At 56.7% G+C, this 19,578-nt stretch overlaps 2 protein-coding genes across 12 annotated transcripts in view; one reads left to right on the top strand and one right to left on the bottom strand.

Annotated features, from left to right (window-relative positions):
• The first annotated feature begins 54 nt into the window (after positions 1–54).
• Positions 55–6,752, top strand: NAT9 (N-acetyltransferase 9 (putative)). 10 transcript variants are annotated; one of them, XM_019800298.2, is made up of 7 exons: positions 200–649; positions 738–823; positions 2,357–2,466; positions 3,003–3,146; positions 3,770–3,829; positions 4,045–4,124; positions 4,235–6,752. In XM_019800298.2, exons 2-7 carry the CDS (start codon positions 747–749, stop codon positions 4,367–4,369), a joined length of 606 nt encoding a protein of 201 aa, XP_019655857.2. In that variant the 5' UTR covers positions 200–649; positions 738–746; the 3' UTR covers positions 4,370–6,752. The 10 variants fall into 10 exon arrangements, 5 of the variants coding, with proteins under 5 accessions (XP_019655857.2, XP_034496192.1, XP_019655856.2 ...); XM_034640301.1 differs by having other exon boundaries at positions 4,033–4,124; XM_019800297.2 differs by having other exon boundaries at positions 4,030–4,124.
• SLC9A3R1 (SLC9A3 regulator 1) overlaps positions 6,517–19,578 on the bottom strand; it is a 15,580-nt gene continuing 2,518 nt past the window's right edge. For both annotated transcript variants that reach the window (XM_034640291.1, XM_011225798.3), the window contains 5 exons: positions 12,057–12,218; positions 11,088–11,241; positions 8,871–8,911; positions 7,633–7,722; positions 6,517–7,401 (listed from right to left, as the gene is read on the bottom strand). In XM_034640291.1, coding sequence (XP_034496182.1) covers positions 7,213–7,401; positions 7,633–7,722; positions 8,871–8,911; positions 11,088–11,241; positions 12,057–12,218 — 636 coding nt within the window. In that variant the 3' untranslated portion in view covers positions 6,517–7,212. The remainder of the gene's footprint in view (positions 7,402–7,632; positions 7,723–8,870; positions 8,912–11,087; positions 11,242–12,056; positions 12,219–19,578) is intronic.

The raw sequence follows: 19,578 nt of genomic DNA, 5'->3' as shown, positions 1-19,578 counted from the left end.
GTCTGCGTGGCGGAAACGGGGGCGGGGCACTTCCAGGCGCGTGAGGGAGGGAGGGCCGCCGGTCGGAGGGGAAGCGGGGCTGGTTGCAAGAGGTGGATCGCCCTGGCTGCTGGGGACGCTTTCATCGGCGGGGGGGGGGGGAGTGGGTGTGAGCTGAGCCGCTCCGGGACCCCGGTGGTTGGGGTGATCGAGGAGAGTAGCCGACAGGTCCCCACAAAAGGGAGGGGACTGAGAACTTAAGCCTGTCTCACCCCGAAGGGGCCTGGTTAGACCTGGCTTGATGGGTGGGGAGGAGAGAGGGCCCGAGTCCGGTGGCTGGGGTGGTCGCTGGGAAGAGGGGCTGGAAATAGGCTTAAAGCGGGTCTGAAAGGTGATCCTGGGGCGGAGTCTCGGGACGGGGGCACGTGATGGGAGGTTTGGGGTTAAGTCTTGGTGTTTGGGTTTGAGGCTTCGTAGTTCAGCGAGGTGGGATGGAAGGGACACGCAGAAATGGCAGCTCAGGCTTAGTCCCTTGAGATGCGACGCAAGGATTTTATAACTATCTTTAACCGGCCGTCTCCCCCTTCTCTCAAGAGGTCTAGAGTCCGTGTTCTCTGAAATGTTTGGAAAGAAAGAAGGACCAAGGTTCTTCTGACAGCTTAGCTCTGGGGTGCGTTTAACGAACTGAAGGCCCGGGGCTCTCACCCTAAGTGGGAGGAAACACAGGGTCCTGAAGTGTTTGCCCTCCCCTCCTGCAGGCTGCTACCATGAGGTTAAATGAGAACACCTTGCTGCTGGGGAAGAAGGTGGTGCTGGTACCCTACACCGCAGAGCACGTGCCTAGGTAACAGTCCACCTAACATGGGGGGCAAACCAGCTCTCCAAGATGCAGTGAGGAGGGTCAGCCTTCCTTAGCCCAAATCTCAGAGGCTGTTTTCTCTAAGAAGGAGAAATATTGCTGTGAGAAGTCATTCCAGAAAGAAGTGAGCCCTGAAGCAGAGGATGAGGACTTCCCTGGAAGAAGTCACCCCTCCCTCTGCTTTTCCCTTTCATTCTCTCAGCTTCCTTTTTGGACTTCAGCAAGGAATTATTTTGTGTAAACTAAATGTGTTTAAGAAAAGAAACCGCGTAATTGTAAATTAGTGACATTCCTCTGTTGCCAGTGAATATACATAGTTGTGTTTTTTTTTTTAAGATTGATTTATTTTAGAGAGATAGGGAGTGGGGGGAGGGGCAGAAGGAGAGAGAGAATCCTGAAGTAGGCTCCCCACTGAGCGTGGAGCCCAGATACTGGGCTTGATCCCAGGACCCTGAGATCATGACCTGAGCTGAAACCCATAGCCGGCCGCTCAACCAACTGAGCCACCCAGATGCTCCAAATATGCTCAGTTCTTGAAGACATAAGGTTAGCTCATAAAACTGAGCTAATGGGTTGTTCTGATGTCTACTCTTGACAGGCCAGAGCTGAGTCTTAGGGTGGGACTCTTGCTGGGGCAGCTGGCGAATGTCTGGTAGGCTGGGATGGTGGTGATGTAGGGGTATATTCTCCACTTGTAGTTTTTCTTTTCTTTTTTAAAAGATTTTATTTGAGTGAGTGAGAGAGTGAGCATGTGCACACAAGTGTTGGGGGGGAGGGGGATAAAGGGAACAGGAGAAGTAGGCTCTCCACAGAGCAGGGAACCCAGTCAGGGCTTGATTGGGCTCGATCCCGGGACCCCAGAATCATGACCTGAGCTGAAGGCAGACACTTAACTGACTGAGCCACCCAGGTGCCCCTGTAGTTTTTTCTTTTTGGGGGTTCCTGTCTGGCCTTTGTGGAGATATGTCCAGCCATCCTTACTGAGGTCAGCTTGCCATATACTTCTTCTCAGGAATTTGAGGAATGTTTGACTTCAGACTACTCCCCCGCACTGACCCCTGAGACAGAACAGGAAGCTGGATAGAGAAAACTGACCCTTCCTGCTGGTCCCTTGTCAGACCAGCCTGCTTCTTGGTCTTGTGCTTATGGCCTTCTGCCTAAGGAGCTATTATAATCCTTTCCTTGGATTTTTTTTTTTTTTTTTTAAGAGGAGAGAGCCCTCGTGCAAGCAGTGGGAGGGGCAGAGGCAGAGAGAGAATCCCAAGCAGGCTCCATGCCCATCTCGGGGCCCGACCAGGCCTCCATCTCAGAACCCCTGAATCATGACCTGAGCCAAAATCAAGGGTCGGATGCTTAACTGACGGAGCCACCTGGGCCCCCCTCCTTTATCTTTTATGAGCTCTGTGTTAGCCCTGTGGAGTTCTCCTTCCTACCGTCCACTTCTTCATCTCATAAAATGTCAGACCCGTACTTCCGAATCGGTCCTGCAGGCCAAAGGCCATCCCCCTGTCCCTGCAGGTACCACGAGTGGATGAAATCAGAGGAGCTGCAGCGTTTGACAGCCTCTGAGCCGCTGACACTGGAGCAGGAGTATTCGATGCAGCGGAGTTGGCGGGAAGATGTGGACAGTGAGGAGCCCAGCCCCTGGGCTGGGCTGGGCTGGGCTGGGCTGGCAATGGGAGGGCTGGCTTCAGAGACAGTCTCCGGGTTCCCTCCCTTTTTCATTCCAGCTGTAGCCCTTTTGGGCCCCAGTAACTGAAAACCCCTTCATGGAAAGGCTGGAGGATGCCTGAAACCATCATACTCCGATGCCCATGGAAGCCAGTCCCTGTGACTGAGGCTTCTGTCGTTTTCCCCACTCACTGCATCAGGCTTGGAAGGACTTAGAGAAAGTAAAGCATTTAGGGCTCTGGCTGTAGATTGAAGCTCTGCCCCTCACATCTCTTGCTCAGAAGCAGTTGTGGTTCCTGCTGAGAACAGAGCTGCTGTTTGGACTCCCATCTTTTCCTGCGTGAGGCAGATTTAGGGCTTTGTCATCAGCTAAGGAAAGCTCTGGGCTTGTTTTCCTACAGTGTTCTACAGTTCTCTGGTTTGGGTAGGAAGACTGTCGTCACTTCACCTCCTCGGGGAGGGTGGGCGATAACCCTGTCACCTCCCTCCTTAGAGTGTACGTTCATTGTGCTGGATGCAGAGAAGTGGCAGGTCCGGCCGAGCACCACTGAAGACAGCTGCATGGCGGGAGATGTAAACCTCTTTCTCACAGATCTAGGGGACCCCTCCTTGGGGGAGATTGAGGTCATGATTGCAGGTTCGTTCCACCTGGCCCTGCCTTCCCTCCCTTCTGGCCCTTGGAGCTGCGGAACCTTAAGCCAGCTGAGGCTGCGTGGGGCACTCAGCTCAGTGGCAGGTTCCGCACTGGGGAGCCCTTGGGGCACGCTGCCGCCTGGCACTCCAGTGGCCTGCCAGTCCACCCGTGGTCGTTTGCTTTATTCCGGTCTTCTGCTTAGGGGTGAATTTAACCTTCGGTTTCAGGAGTCTTCAGACTTCATTCTGCCCCATCCCTGCTGGGGGGCTGGGCACTGGGGACCCTCCCAAAAGAAAGGACCTTCTCTGGAGCTTCTTCCCATGCTGCGGGAGGAGCTCCTCTAGTCTGTGTCTTCCTTGGTCCATAGCCTTCCCCTAAGACTGTCCTGATGAGGCAGCGTACTGAGGTTAAAGGGTTGACTTTGGTGTCGGGTTGCTTGGCGCCTCTAAGCTGGGAGCCCTTGTGCTAGTCATTTCAGTGCCTCTGTGTCTATTTCCCTGTCTGCACAATGGCAATAATAGTACCAGCCGTCTCGAGTTGAGGATGAAATGAGGTTTTGGCTGCCTCAGCTGTGCCTGCAACAGAGCCTGGCGCATGGTGCCAGTGGTCGCCATTGTTTCTCCTAGAGCCCAGCTGCAGGGGCAAAGGCTTTGGCACCGAGGCTGTTCTCATGATGATGTCTTATGGTAAGGAAGCCTGAGAACAGTGGAGAAGTGGCCAGGCCCCAGGTGAGGGCGGGGGAGTGTTGGGAGTGAGCCGCCTTCAGGCCTGAGGGTGGGGGGCAGGTGACAGGTGTCTCCACTGTAAAGTGGGAGAGGAAGGGCAGGGGGTGTGAGGGGGATGCTTCATTCTGTGGCTCGTCCCTCTCTCCAATCTTCTCTGGGAGGAGTGACCAAACTAGGTCTGACCAAGTTTGAGGCTAAAATTGGGCAAGGAAATGAACCAAGTATCCGGATGTTCCGGAAGCTTCACTTTGAGCAGGTAAGGATGTGGCTGGGGGGAGGGCGAGGCCTGGGGTGGGTGGTGGGGCCCAGTGGTGCTAGAGCTCATGGCTGTAACTTAGCTGCCCCTGCTCTCTCTGGCTCACATAGGTGGCCGTCAACAGTGTCTTCCAAGAGGTGACGCTCAGGCTGACAATGAACGAGCATGAGCGGCAGTGGCTTCTGGAGCAGACCAGCCACGTGGAAGAGAAGTGCTATATAGATGGGTCGTCAGAGTCCCATTGACAGACAGCTGGCCTTGGGGGCAGCCACCCTGTGTGAATGCGGGTGCTGGGACCACGCAGTCCAAAAGACCAGAGCCCTGTAACAGAAGGTGAACTGTCGGGGCCTTTGAGGCATAGTGCTTCTGGCCCCTCTGTAGCCTGGGAATCCGGCCCGGACTTGCCTTGGCCTCCCTCACCCTGGCAGTGTGGATGAGTGACTTCAGGGCCAGCCCATCCTCCCCGCCAGCCCTGGACTCCCGGCACCTGGAGTGGACAGCACGAACCCCCAGGAGGCAGGGTGGAGGTGGGAGCAGAGGTGGATGGGGGCCTGGTGAATGGAAGGCCAGAGGCGCCACCCTGGGGTGGAGGCCCTGGCTAGGAGTAAAGCCTACTGCACAGCACCTTTCCTGGCTTTTCCTTGGGCCTGTGTGCTGGTGAGCCACCAGAAGGCCCAGCCTGCAGCATCTAGTCCAGTGTGGTAGGATCAGGGCAGGAGCTCAGTCTGCTTTTGTCGTGCGGAAGCAGGCTGAGTGTGACCCCAAGAAGTTTGGAAATGAGCGAGCTAGGCCCTGAATGACAGGTGGCTTGGAAAGTTAAGTGGGTGAGTATCCTTGCCCTTGCTCCTTCTCCTCTTTGGACCCAGGAGTGTTTTGGATACAGCTCCTCGTGGCTGGAGCACCCCTCTATTGGTGAAGCCGGGAGCCTCTGCTTGGTTGCAAGGGCTGCAGGAAGCAGCAGAAATCACTCAGCAGCACCTTCCTGACGGGACCTGTGACCTCCCACTCTCTGCTCCTCTGGGAGCAGCTGTGCCTGACAAAGCCACAAAGGGGCGCCAGAGGCACAGGTTTGGGGTGGCGGGGCTTCCTGGCAGAAGACACTTCAATTCCCAACTGTCCAGTCATCTCCGCGGTCATTGAGAGGCCAGCCATGTTTCAAAACGTGGTCATGGAAGAGACCCTCGAGGGTACTCGGTATTCTTAGGGGGGGATACCTTCAGGTGAGTTGCAATGATTGGCACAAGGTAGCAGAGCCACAACTATCACTGGGGCCCTCAGTTCCCAGCACCACCCCCCCAGTCTGGCATATTCCAGCACTTCCATGCAGGTGGAAAACTAGAATCTGACTTTGCTTGCTGAGTACAAATGGGTTTGTAGTGTCTGGCCCCTCAGCGATAGGAGTTCCAACCGTCAGCTTCATCAGAGGCTTCCCCCCCACCCCAGCTTCCCCACCTAAGAGGTGAGGTGGGGGGAGTCCCCATCCACTGCCCTGTGGAGCCGTCTTCAGGCCTGGCTTACCTGTGAGGGGCTTCCACCAGGGCTCATAGGCTAGAGGCAAGGTTGGGAGGGGGTAGGTCAGGCCCAAGGCCATGGGGCTGTGAAAGGGTTTGAATGGTTTCTCTTAAGGCTGGTGGGAATCTAAGCTCTAACTTGGCCAGATAGCGATCGGGCCGGGCCTTCTCTGAACGCTAGGGGCTCCCTGGGTCCTCTCTGATTAGCGGTCTCCTTGAGCATCAGCTTCCCTTCCTCCCCTCCAAGCACCTCTGGGCCTGGCAGCCTCAGCCCTTGTGGGTCACCCTGGCCGACTTCCAGGATGTGGCCTCAGGTGCCAGGGCTGGGAGAGACCTGGAGCTCTTGAGGAAGACCAGGTATTTTGCCCTTGGAAAGTCCCTTCCACCCCACCTGCCACAGAGCATGTCCTGGACAGCTGTCCTCTAGTCATGTCCATGGCCAGATTCAATGGAGAATCTGCTGCCAGCTCCGGCCACTCCTGGGGTCCCGCACCCCACTGGCTGTGAGTGGAAAAGATTAAAGCCGGGTCTTCGCATTCCAAATGCAGCGCCATCCAGGATTCAGTTTCTGTACTCTTGAATTAGAAACTGCATGAAGTCCTCTGAGTGTGCGGCTCTTCCCTCCCACTTCCTACAATAAAGGTTTCTCGGGACAGCCCTTGATGCATTCAGGAGCCGGGCAGGTCCCACTTCCACGGGACTTGTGCAAAGCCCAGGCAGCTATGGGGCCCAAGGCCCTCTGAACACAGCTGCCCATGTTCTACTCCCCCACCTGGAGTCAGAGAACTCTGGACTGTCCTCCCCTCCAGCTGTACCCCACCCTCAGCCGGAGGCTTCTCTCGGAACACCCGGAGCTCTGAAAGACCACACAGAGGCTAGGGCAGTTTGGAAGCCAGTTGAATTTCTGATGGGAGTTTCCTTACAACAGGGTGGCTGGGCAGGGGTAGCCAGACCCTCCCCATGTTGCCCCGGGTTCTGGGGTAGGAGCAGAAACAAAGTTTTAAGGCTGAGGTTGCTGCTATGTCCTGGATGCAACAACCTGGAAAATCAAGTTAATCAAGAAAACAAAAATCCCTCTAAACTCATACTGTACTCAAAAAAAAAAAAAAAAAAAAAATCAAATGAACAAAAATAAAATGCCCAAGCCACAGGTCTAAGGATGATGGCCCCTGTCCATTCCACAATGTTGTCATCAGGAGTCCTCGATCAACCCTGGACTCGGTCATCACTTGGGGTTGCAAGGGAATAGGCCCTTTCACCGGGTCCCCCATCCTTGCTTGGTTGTGGGTTCCAGTGATGTCCCTGGGGAGTGACAAGGGGCTGAAGCACTCAGTGAGGAGAGGAGCGGGAAAGAGTCTGCTTTCTGACGGGGGCAGGATGGAAACACATTCACCTTCCCTGAGGTAAGGGAACGCCATAGTTCTCTAAAAAAATCAGATTCACCGATGGGGGGGATGCTGGTGCTGATTTGTGTGTCGATTGAGGGGGGCAGGAAGTGAGTGAGGCAGAGGGCGAGGGAGCTGGGTTGGGGCCTGGCCAGGCCCCCCCAGCTTTCCTGGGCACCTGTGGGAGGATGCTCAGAGGTTGCCGAAGAGTTCATTTTTCTTGCTCCAGTCCATCTGCGGGGCCCGCTTGTTGCTGCGCTTCTGGTGGGCCCTCTCTTTGGCCGCGGCCAGGGAGACGTTGAAGTCCAAGATGGGGTCAGAGGAGGAGGTAGACGAGGGTGCCGTGGAGTCCTGTTTCCTGGGGCTGTCCTGGGAATTCAGCTGCAAAGCAGCGGCAGAGGGCGGGAGTCAGTGCCTGGTGAGGCGTCCCAGTCCTCAGCCTCGGTAAGGTGGCTCCCTTGGGGCAGTGCCCAGGGAAGCCAGGTCACAAGGACAGAACGTGGCATAGCATGTGACCTCCAAGGCAGGCTGGTGTGCCAGGAACAAGTGTGGCCTGGGAATGGCCTTCCTGTAACTCAGTGCCACCCTCTGCCCACCCAACCGGCAGCCTACCTCCTCACTGGTATCACTGGAGATGGATCTTGTCAGGGCTGATCTGGGGTTCTCGGAAGCCACCTCGGCCAGAGCTTCACGACTGTTCTCCTGGCACAAAGAGGAGGAGTGTGGGTTGGCAAGGGATGGGGTGGGGACGTCCTGACAAGGAAGGGTATTCCCAGGGAAGACAGGTGCCTCAGTCTGAGCAGCTCTACTCAAGCCTACCCCAAAGCCCCTGCCTGAGTCTGCCGGGGGTGAGGGGGGGGGCAGGGGGATTGACAGTTTACATTCCTCTAAGGATCAGAGGGCAGCCTGGTTCCACCACCCAGGTGGGAGGGACCATCGTGGGATTAGCTGAATTGCTCACATGCCCCCCCACCTCCCCAGCCCTCCCAAAGTAGCCTTCATTGTTGACTAGCCTTTTGGGCCAGTGACCATGGAGGGGCTCTGTGGAGTGTGGGGATACTGAGGGCCTCTGCTTGACACAGGGAACTGTGTGGTAACTCCCTGAATTTCTTGCAGCCCACCTGTTTCCTGGGACTTCACCCCAAGAATCTTGAAACCTTAACCCCAAAGCAGCTAAGAAGGGCTTTGAAGGAATAAGGGGGATGAGAGTTCTAGGCCCACAGATGGAGTGACAGAAGGTTCAGGTGGCCCAGGGCCACCCCCCCTTGCAGTAGCCCCTGGGGATGGGAACCCTTTGAGCACACCCTGCAGAGAGCTCCTGCTCTGTGGTCTGACTCGGAGTCAGCCTGTCTCAGAGTGAAGGTCTTGGCCAAGGCTTCATCTTGGTGCTCAGCCTCTGCCTGGGTTCCTCTGTGGCCTCAGCTGGCACTAGGCCCCACCATCTCTTCCCCAGCCTCCACTGCCTTCTCTTCCCTTCTGCCCAGGGAGTGGGGGAGGGGCTTTGTTCTTCCAACTCAGACTGGAAGCAGCAAGGCCCAGGCAGTGTGCGCCCAGACACTGAAGCTCTGTTCTTGGGGGGAAGAATGGCCTCTTCTGTATGGTGGGGAGTGGAAGGCGGGGCTTGTCACCAGGATGGCGGGCTGCAGAGGGGTGGCCAGGCCTCTCCCTCCCCACTGCCTTGGCTCGGCACGGGGTTGAGGGCAGTTATCGGAGCTCGGGAGGGAGCAGCTTGGAAATGGGAGTTTCAGCCAAGCCAGACAGCCATCCTTGTCCCAACCATGCCGCCTTCCACCCTTCTCCTGCAGCCCTGGGCCTGAGAGCCAGAGAAGTGTTAGAGGGTCCGCCTTTACCTTCCGAATCTCCCCGTTGGTAAAGGGCTCAGGCAAGGGACCTAGGAGAAGGGAAAACAAACCAACAGAGGTGAGTCCAGAAGCTCTTGGGGAATGCAGACGGAGGGGAGGCCTGGAGAGGAGGGAGTGCTGCGGGGTTTGGGCCATAATTAGACCTTGTGCCCTACATCAGTGTTTAAGTCTCTCGACTGCAACCCTCTGGAAGTACGCCTGACATTCTGATGACCCAGCGCGTGTGGGCACACACACACACACACACACACACTGCGTGTAAAAAGTCTGACAAAGTGACATTCACCCTTATACCTTGTAATGCTCTCCAGTATTTTCAGTTCGGTTTCATTTAAAGAAGTATGCTAGTCTCTGCCTACTAAGTTGATCTTGTGAACCACGGATGGGTAATGAGCAATTTGGAAAAACCACTGTCCTAGAGGGGGAGGAAATTCCAGGCTGGCTGCCTAAGAATCACCTGGGAAGCTTGTTAGAAATGCAGATCCCCAGGCGTGGGCACCAGATTCTGGTTAGTACCCGCCTCTGCTGAAAGAGAAAATAACCGCCACTCCTGCTTGCCCATGTGAGGGTTAGGGGACACAGGGCAGGGGGTTTCAGGAGGAAACACCAGCCCAGCGAGAGGCTCACTCAGGTAGGGGCCCCACCTGGCCAACAAGGTGGGACTGTTCGCACTGGTCAGCCTGGGTGGGTTTCCTCTGCTCTTAGTGCACCACCAACATGCATCTTTCCTAGTGGCCTGGACGTCCGGCATAGCTGACTCTCACCCTTTTCTCCCTTTTGCTACCTATCCTCTTCCCACAGTGACCGGGCAAGGGGTCACTGGGACACAGGGACCCTCACCCACTCCACCCCAGGCTATCTCATGTGGTCAGGAGGCAGCTGCTGGGAAGATGGCATTCTTCTCCGTGGGGGCAGTTATACCCAGCTGGGAGGAGCGGAAGGCAGGGCAGCCTGGAGACGCCCCCCCCTCAGAGATACCTGCCGAGACTTGCCCTCAGATCCCTCCCCGTGCAGCTCCTCTGGCCAGAGGCTACAGAGGCTGCAATCACTGGCTGTCTCAGGGCCCATCCCACCATCCCACCCAGCCGAGAGATAAGAGGAAGGAATGTCTGAGGGCAGACTTCCTTGGGGTAGGTGGGGGAAGGATGCTGGAGGCCTCAGGGGAAGGTATTTGAGGAGCCCTGTGGAATTCAGATCTCAGCTGTTCTCCCGGCACCATGTGGCCAAGAGCAAGGCTGGGGCTTCTCGGGGCCTCAGTTTCCCACTCACTGAAGAAGGCCACTATCTTAGTTAATCTGGTTTCTGTGAACTTGAGAAACAAGGGTAAGGTGGTGCCCCACCTCCCCTGCCTGGAGTCAGCCTCCACCTGACCCATCCCTGCCTGCAGGAACCCCCAGGGCCCACCCGGCCCCTCCGGCCCCTCCACCTAGGGATATGTCTGCGGCAGGACCTGTAGGTGGGTCACCCCGCTACAAATAAAACCCTGACACCCTCAGGGAGGCCCCACCCACTGCAAAGTCCAAAGAGGTCCCACCCACCCTACCTCCCCTTCCCCCAGGAGCCATCTTTCTAGGGAGAAAGTCCAGACCAGGGCGAAGAGCTTTGCTTAACTCCTCCCTGCCCTTGGGCAGCAGCCTGGCCCTGTGTGGCTGGGGCTTGGGCAGGGGGAGGTGCCAGGCTTGGCAGTGTGATATGGGGGATGGGGAAGGCAAGGGGCCCAGGGACCAAGGAGGGACCCACTGCTCTCTACAGCCAGTGAGCCTGGGTTTCCAAGACAACCTGAGAGAAGGGAGGGGAGGCACTGGGCCCCCGTCACTGGACTCTGATCTGAGCAACCGAGCAAAGCTGGAGTTAACCCTTCTGTTGCATGAGCGCTGCCTGGAGAGTGTACTAGGTAGGGGTGCAGGGGCTGGGGGCTGAGGCCTCCCTTCAGTGCTGCAGCTTTGGCCTGGGAGTAAGTACGTCCGTCCTGTCTCACCATCCCTTGTGCCAGCCTAATCCTGTCCTACGCAGTCCTCAGAAACCCACTGCCATCCCCACTTCCTCTCCTGACATCAGGCCCCTCTTTCCCAACATATGCTTCTGGCCTCCCCTGAAGGAGAGTGAGGGAGCTCATAAGCAGGAATCTGCCCACCCCTTGCCCGGGACACGGAAAATCCAGGGCGCCGGCCAACATCCTTGACTTGGGGGCTTCCAGGGGCTCACCAGTCAGGTGCTCCTGAGATGGGATCACTCCGCATTTCTTGAAGAACTCATCAGTCTCCTTGTCTACCACCAGCAGCTTGGTCTCGTCCCCACCAGCCTTGATGGCAGATACCACATCCCCGTGCTGCTTGCCTTCCACGCAGACCCCGTTCACCTGTGGGTGGGGGCAGGGGTTACTGGCAGTTTGGGGGGGGTAGGCAGAGGCGGTATGAACGGTCCTCTTCGTGTCCTTGGTCAGTTGGCAGTCTGGGGACACGAAGCCCCCCCTTGCCTGTGGAGTCTCGAACTTAGCCAAGCGGTCCTCCCACTTGACAGTCAAATGAGGAGGCAGGACACATGAGAAAAGCCAAAGAAAATATCTAGAAAAGACTAAACAAACACAGCTGTGACAGAAGGACAGGAAAGATCAGGGAGGCCTGGGATGGGCCCGAGCGTTTCTATGTACTTGCGTCCCACTTCCCGCTCTGGGCCGTGGTTTGCTCACGTGTAAAATGAGAAGTCTTGGGAGAGTTGTTCTAGCTCTAAGGTTCTAAGACTGAGGTTCTGGGGCTTGCCCGTGGCACGGGGTTCCTGTGTCCTTTCCTCCTGAGCACCGCACTAGACAGTCTGAGCGTACCCGGCAGCATGGCGGCCTCGGGCAGGAGGAAACTCTGTGGGCGGCCCCACACGTCTACTGGGATGGCTGGGGGAATCCTGGGCCACCGAGTGTGTCTCTCGGTGAATAAGAACCCAGAGAAGAGGGGCAGGAGAAAAGTCCATCTACCATCTACGGCCCATCCTTCCCTCCTTCCTACCCTCCCACCATGCTTCTCCTCTCTCCGGCTCCCTCCCTCCATCTGGCATCTATGGGGTGCCTGGACCCCTTGGGCTAACCAAGGAGCAGGTGGTGTGGTAGCTGCCCCAGGAACTGCTTATCTGTGTGGCAGTAGGCAGGAAGGAGGTGCCTGGAAGGAGAGTGAGAAGCATTACCTCCACGATGCGGTCCTGAGCCCGGAGCCCTGAGGCCTCAGCAGGTGAGTCTGGGTCCACTGCCCGGATGAACTGGCCTGGCTTGGACTTGTCGCTGTGCAAGTTGAAGCCGTAGCCGTTGGCACCCTTCTTCATGGTGCAGAGCCGAGGCCGCAGCTCACGCTGTGGGGATAAAGGAGGGTCCGTGGCCATTCTCTGTCATCCTAGGTCCCGTCCTCCCTGCCCCGTGCCTGACCCCTTCCCCTCCCCGACAAGGAACACATGGGAAGCAGGCAAGTTTGCTGAGATCCCACACAGCAATTTGAGAGAATGCTGGGCTGGGACCCAGAAGACCTGGCATTGTAGCAAACTGCCCAGGTGCCCCGTCCAAGCCAGTTACCTCCTCCCGGCAAATGCTAGGTGGGACCCAATTAGTTCAAGTCCCTCCCCTTGTGGCATTCTGAAGTTAATTGTGTTCTTTTGATTGCTACCTTATCCCTCCCCTGTAAACGTTCAGTCTGGCTATCCTGGGGTGGGGGTGGCACCACTGCCACCCTGGCTGGGTGACTGGGGATCCCAGGCCCCTTGGTAGCCAGTTCTCTGCAGGGCAGGAGACAGGGCAGGTGTTTACTGCAAGCTGGTCAGCATGTTTATAGTAAAGCCTTTCCCCAAAAGGCCCAGCCAAAAGGAAGCGGGTGGCCAGATGACCCCAGACCTGGGGGAAACACAGCCAGGGGTCCTGCATGGGGCAGGGACACCCCCACCAGCAGAAGTCTGAGGGCAAAGACAGCAGCAGAACCCCAAAGACCCTACTGGGGAAGCCTGAATGGGTAAGGGGCCATGAAAACAGGCCTGGGCTGCAGGGAGCCCAGCATGGCTGTGGCCACGGCGCAGTGGGGACTGAAAGGGCTCAGGCAGGTTTCTCTCCAGCACTCGACACTCAGCTGAAAATGGTTTTTACCATCCTTGGTCCAACTTAAGCAGCTTAGCTTAGACGCTGCAGCCCTAGGACACATTTACACGATGGAGGGAATCTGGGTGTGCATGGGGCCAGCAACTGAAACCTCGGCCAGAAGCCTAAACCCAAAGTCCCTCTCCCCTTCCTCCCTGGCCTGGACAGGGCTGCAGCAGCCAGCCTGCTAGTGCGGGCCAGTCCCCCAGGCCACCAGGCAATGAGCAAAGGCCGGCCCAGTGTCAGCTTCCCCCACTTACTAGCTATGCGACCCCGGGCAAGTCATTTCCTTCTTGCACCTCAGGTTCCTCATTTATAGGATCCCAGGGTCGCTGTGAAGCCCAGCGAGATAATTCACGCAGGTGGGAACACTTCACAACTTCAAAATCCCTGTGCACACGCAGGCTTTCCCCGTACTGGGAACACTACCGAATAGTCACATGAAGCTGAGAAGGGAGATTCTGGGGGGTGGTGTGGGGGCCAGGTTGCTCTGAAACACCAGTCCCTGGCTGGGAGTAGAGCTGGCCAGGGAGACGGGGAAGGCAGGGAAGGCAGGGAGGGCGAGGAGGGCTTACCCGCTTCCTGCCAACTTGCCAGTCCCAGGAGGCAGCTCCCACCTGGGGCTCCCCACCCCTCCACTCTCATGGGGGGTGGCCGAAGGGTGACTTTGCCTTCCTTCAACTGCCTGGGCAGGTCTTGCTGTGTTTCAGTATGTTGGGGGGGGGGGTTGTGAGGAGACGAAGACAGGAAGGAGGGGTGATGGTTGGACCTGTGTTCACCCTGATCTGGGCCAGAGGCCCTGGGCCCTTCCCTAGTTTCTCCTTCAGCAGGATCCCCTCACCCCATAGCAATAGCAAAGCCAGAGAAGCAAGCATAAAAAAAGTGGGAGGGGGGCAGCTGGGGGGGGCAGCGGTTGTGAAGCATCCTCTTCTCTTCTCCTTACCTCTCCCTGTCAGCAGGGTGCCAATCCCAGGAGGGCCCCCCTCCTCCCCACCTGCTGCTGCTTATCCCCTGGCAGCCCCCACAGGATCTTGTTCTGGAGTAAGTGAGGCTCTTCTCCCCTCCAGCTAATCTCTCCACAAAGCTGCCAGGCCAGCCCTCCCCCAGGCTGAGGTGAGCAGGAACAGGTCTGACCAGTTGCCACGACCGTGCAGGCTCAGCTTTCTGCCCCAGCCAGGCAGAGCTTGCAGTCACCCTGAGAAAGTGCGGAGGAGAACCGTGCAGGGGAAGGGGGGGCGGTGGTGTGAGCAGCTCTGCCCTCCCTGCTCTTCCCCACCTCCTCTCATTCCAAAGAGCCTTTCCATAGCAACCTGTGGTCACCCCCATTCTCAAGACCGGGAAACTGAGAGTCCAGATGTTAAACCCACTGCCTGATGTCACCCAGCCTCACACCGGAGGAGCCAGAGCTCCCACAGGGTCGCTGACTTGGACCCCCGGTTCCTTCCACCATCCATGGGCTGGCCCCGAAGGACCCAAGTCCAGACTGGGAGGAGGCCTCAGCAGGAGTCATAAACATGGGTCGCTCTCCCACAGTGGCGGCAGTCTCTGCTGGGAGGCAGCTGGTTGCTGATGAAACCACAGCCTTCCTTCCGGGTGCTCAAGGCCTCTTGCGGCCAGAGCTCCAGCCTGAGCTTGGGATAAGCAATGCTGCAGTGGGCAGGCCTAGGCTGGGGCGGCCTAGCGGTTCCGGGAGTGCTCCTGGCCAGCAGGGCAGGCAGGCCTGGGTCTCAGTGCTGCAGGCTTCTCGGCATGGGCATGCTTCCATGCACTGCGTGTGGTGCCCTGTCATTAAAGCCAGAGGGCCTGCTTTGAACCTTGCTCCCCTCTGCCAGTCCCAAGCCATGGGGATTGCAGGAAATGGGGCTCAGCTCCCTCACTGCTCCCTTCCCCCTGTATTGGGACCTGCTCCATTACCCTCTGGGGGTGGCTGAGCAGGGGGACAAGAAGATCCAGGCGGTTTTCTGAAGTGTTCAGACACCTACAGAGCCCCATTCACTTCCCTTCTTCCCAAGTCTCTGGGCGCTCCCTCCCTTCCCACGAGGGGGGTGGGGGCTTCTCATGCTTCCAGGGAGACCAGCCTGTTTTTCTCCACCCCTCCCCCAGCTGTCTCCAGGAGGTGTCACTGCCAGATGCTGAGTCAGCCCATCAAGGAGCCCATCCCAGCAGCCAGGGTGAGGCTGGTACTGGCAGGAGTCGTCCCTGGGGGCAGCCTCCCTGGGGATCTGGTGGGGAGGGGCCAGGTACCTGGGCAGAGCCTGGCCTCTGTGGCTCCTGGGCCTGCACCCCCAGAGCTGAAGTAGGACCTGGGTCCTGCCTCTGGGGAAAGGGGGCAGATGGCAAGTCCAGGCCATCTTGGTCCTGGTGTGTGGCCCCCCGGAGCTCAGAAGGGGTCACAGTACCAGCTCCAGAGGGGTCCAGAGCTGGGGATGGGGAGGCAACTTCAAGGGGAACATGGCTTCAGAGTGTTCAGAGTGTCAGGCAGGACTCCCAGTGACGATGACAGCTCAGTAGAAATCAGGACCTGCTCAGTGAGGAGTCTGGTGGAGACTTGGAAGCAAGAGGAAGGACAGCACAAATGAGCTGGGGTGGCTGGCGGGTGGGACAAGTCTGAGTCTCACTTCCAGGCAACACCAGACAAGCTTTCCAGAAAAGACCTTGCCAGGAGAGCTGCCTCAGACTCTTCTCCTAGAGGCTTCTCCCACACTCAGGTTGTCAGGCTGTCCCAAATCTTGTCACAGGCCCCCTGTGGCCGTCCCCTCCATTCCCCCTTCTCTCCCAGGGAGCTCAGCCCGGCCCTAAGTGGCCGCCCAGTCACCTCCACCCACGCAGCCCAGAGAGTGGATGGTGGGGACGGAATTCAATAGGCGCCAGCAGCAACCACCTGGAAAGCCGAGGAAAGTCGATACCCTAATCCCAGTGCCCGTCTCTGGGGAACAGGCCCAGGGCCGCTCCCTGTTCCTCCTTGGGGAGGGCTGCTGGGGGCCAACGCCCCATTGCGCTGGGCCCCTCCCTGGCCGGTGTCATGGTGATGGGCCCTATAGAAAACAGCTAGGCTGCTTCCAGAAGGCCAGCCAGCTCTGGGCCCCAAAAGGAAGCGGCTGTTAGAGCAGGAAGACCACGAGGGTGGCTAGGGGAATAATAGAGGTGACCCTCACCTCCCAGGACTGCCCTTCCCCCAAGCCAGTCCACCCAGCCCAGCCCAGCCTAGCCCAGGGCTCTTGTTTATGCAGATAAGATTGAAGCCTGCTGCCCCAGGGAGATCAGCCCTGACAATGGGGTGGGCAGAAGGAGCCCTGGATGTTCTGGTAGGGGTGGGATGGGGGGGTATGCTGGGCATCAGGAACGGTGGCTGCTCTGGGAGGCAGCTCGGTTGTTCCACGGAACTCTAGAGACACAAGCTTGGGTATACTGCCAGCTCTTCAAGGAAGCCACGATGGATGGGCGAGAGCTGGCCTGGCCTGAGGGTGACATGTGACCGGGCAGCAAGGGAGGACTGTCCTCAGTACAGGTTGGGAAGTGACCAGGAGCTCAGACTGCTGGCCAGTGTCCAGAACTCTAGGCTAAAGGCATCCTCTCCTCACCCAAAGTACAAAAAAGGCTTGGTGGCCACTGACCCAGGCCTCGCGGCCCTGGTGTGGCTTCACTTCATCCTACAAGGCCTTCCCCACTCAGGTCTGGGCCGACTGAGGGATGTTGGACACCTCCATTTGCAAAACAGGAGCTACTCTAGCCCCCGATCTTGCCCTTCTTGTTTCTCACGGGAAGGCCCCTCTTGGGAGCCCAGTTGGGTGGATCCGGGTGGGATCCGGGAGGGAGACGCATGCTGAAGAGGGAGCTGCTTCTCCCAGGCCCCACGCAGGGGCCCTGAGCCAGCTTCTCCCTCCGGTTCTTTTCTCCTGGTGCCGGCCAGAGACCCACCCGAAGGAGTCTGGCTCAGGTCTCCCCAGGGCTGGGCAAGCCTGGGACGGAGCAGGCTGGTACGTAGGCTGCTGCTGGCTGGACAGCATCCAGGCTGGCCGCCCCATGCCCGCCTGCTCCGTGGCACTGCACCCTCAGCCCTCCTCTTCCTCACCCTCCTCCCAGAAGTCACTGGATTTAACTGCTGTCCTGAGAGGGACAAAGACCTTCAGAGAGCTTGTGTAATTGGGGCTCTATTAAAACAACAAACAGAAGCTGATGTTTACTGAGCACGTACTGTGTGCCAAGGACCGCACCGGATTTCATGTGCATTTTCTCATTCAAACCCAATTCTAATCCTGTGAGGAAGGTATTACTGCCCTCAGTTCCCAGAAGAGGGAACTCAGTTTCAAAAAGGTCACATAAATTGCTCAAGTACACAGCTGAGGGGAGGAGAAGGCAGGCTCTGAACTCAGGCGGGGAGCAGCACTGACCAACAGGACCAGACTGTCAGGCAGGCAGGCAATTCAAAATTTCTCAGTGGTCACATTAAAATAAAAAAGAAATTAGAAATTAATTATAATTAGCTTATTTCACATAATATACCCAAACTGCTACCATTTCAATCCACTTCAAGATTATTAATTTTTTGTTTGCAGGAATCTTCAAAATCTGGTGTGTGTTTCTGAATCCAGCACATCTCAACTGGGACGAGCACATTTCAAGTGCTATGAGCCACACATGGCCAGGGGGGCTGCCACAACAGCCTGCTGATATTCTAGAGGCCTCACTCTCCATCATTAGGCTGTCAGCCCCTAAAACTTTTTTTTTTTAAAGATTTATTTATTTGGGGGGGGCGCATGTGCAAGTGGGGAGAATCTGCTGAGGGCCGAGTCCCATCGCCTGGGCTCTATCCCATGACCCCACGATCATGACCTGAGCCGAAAATCATGAGTGGACACTCAACTGACTGAGCCACCTGGGCTCCCCCCCAACACATTTCTGAATCACCCTTCCCATACCCAACATTTGCTATTTTCTTTTTCCACACCCACATCTGAATTGGGTTCCATGACGTTGTAACACACCTAGGGGAGGCAGGAGCCTTTGACTCTAGAAGTCACAGCTCTAGCCTCAGAGTACACAGCAAGGAGTGAGTGAGGGAATCTGTGCCACTCACCCTTTTCTAGGGCAAAGGAACCTAAATGTTGCCCAGAGGGTTGGGGACATGATGAGTTGTCCCACTTGAGGGGTGTAGGAAGGCCAAGGCCAACAGTCAAGGTTGGCCTTCAGTGGGGGCCTTCTGTGCTACAGGGAAGCCCCAGAGCCAGCAAGGGTGGGTTCTTAGGACCCAGGGGGTTGGGGTAAGGTAGAGACTTGGTGGCCAGACTCCAGATCCCAGCCCATCACAGGAGAAAGAGGGGACCAGGAGCCAGGCCACTTCTGGGCATTTTCCTGGTGGTGCCAAAGGACAACCCCTAGAGACAGAAGCTACCGGGACCCTTTCTTGCAAAGAGCTGGTGCAAGCAGCCTGAATTTATTCCACTGTGATGGCTCTTAGGTGGCCCAGAATGTGACGGGCAGAGAGCTCCAGCTGGACAGTCAGGCCCTCAGGTACAACCCAACTGTATAGCTGAATGGATATGCAGGTACTGGAGTCAGAGAGAGCCGGCTTCCAAGATACACCCCCGTCCATGTGGTAAGGTCTCACTATAGTGCTGAGAGCCCTGGGGCCGCCCACCTGAACTGACCAAGTCTCCGTTTCCGTGTAGACCATGAGGGCTAGAATCTGCCTCATGGGGCGGTTTTGTAGATTGCATGACATAAGGCATTATTATTTTTTTGTTTATTTTTTAAAATATTTATTTGAGAGAGAGAGAAAGACACGGGGCTAGATCTCAAGACCCTGAGATCTCATGACCTGAGGGGAAATCAAGAGTCAGATGTTTTAACAGATTGAGCCACCCATAAGGCATGTTTAGTACACAGCACATTGCCAGACAAAAATAATAGTTACCATTTACTGAACGATTACTATCTGCTCACAAAATGGAGAAACTCCTACCTAACTTGCAGGGCTGTCATAGGGGAATCCACGAAATGGACATCAGTATCTTTAGGGAACCAGGCTGCACTTGAACTCTGAGCTGCCTTCCCGGCTTGGCTACTGCATCTCAGAGCAGCAAAAAGCAGAGGAGCTGGGGTCGAGAACTCTGGCTTCTCTCTGTAAAAGGCCTGCGGCACTAATTCCTAAGTGCTCCCCTACCCCCTCAGGGCCCCATAGGATGGGAAGTCTGGACAGGAAGAGAAAGGCCCGCATCTAGACATATGGAGAAGGATGCTCCAATCTGTCTCCAAGACAATTACCTCCAGAATTACTGATTTAACTTTATAGGAAGCTGAAGGTAGGAACCAGGGGAGAAAGAGATCCCAAATACGTGGCGTAAGAGAAGGAACCAACAACACTCAAACTGTCACACACCCTGTCTATTTAAAATCCAAACATCTTAGAGCTCAGACTCTGTTCTGCCCTCCCCAACTCCAACTTGGCCAGTGGGTAATAGCCTGCCTGTCCTGGGAAAGCAGTTGGTAGGCTGCCAGGAAACTGTGCCCACCCACCCACCTTGCTGCCTAGGGTGCCTCCCCTGTTTTTCTTTTTTTTTTTTTTTAATTTAAATTTTATTTATTTTTTAA

Source organism: Ailuropoda melanoleuca, chromosome 13 (assembly GCF_002007445.2).
Source record: "Ailuropoda melanoleuca isolate Jingjing chromosome 13, ASM200744v2, whole genome shotgun sequence".
Classification (NCBI taxonomy): domain Eukaryota; kingdom Metazoa; phylum Chordata; class Mammalia; order Carnivora; family Ursidae; genus Ailuropoda; species Ailuropoda melanoleuca.
Note: the sequence above shows the minus strand (reverse complement) of the source record. Positions and strands in the feature narration are given on the sequence as shown.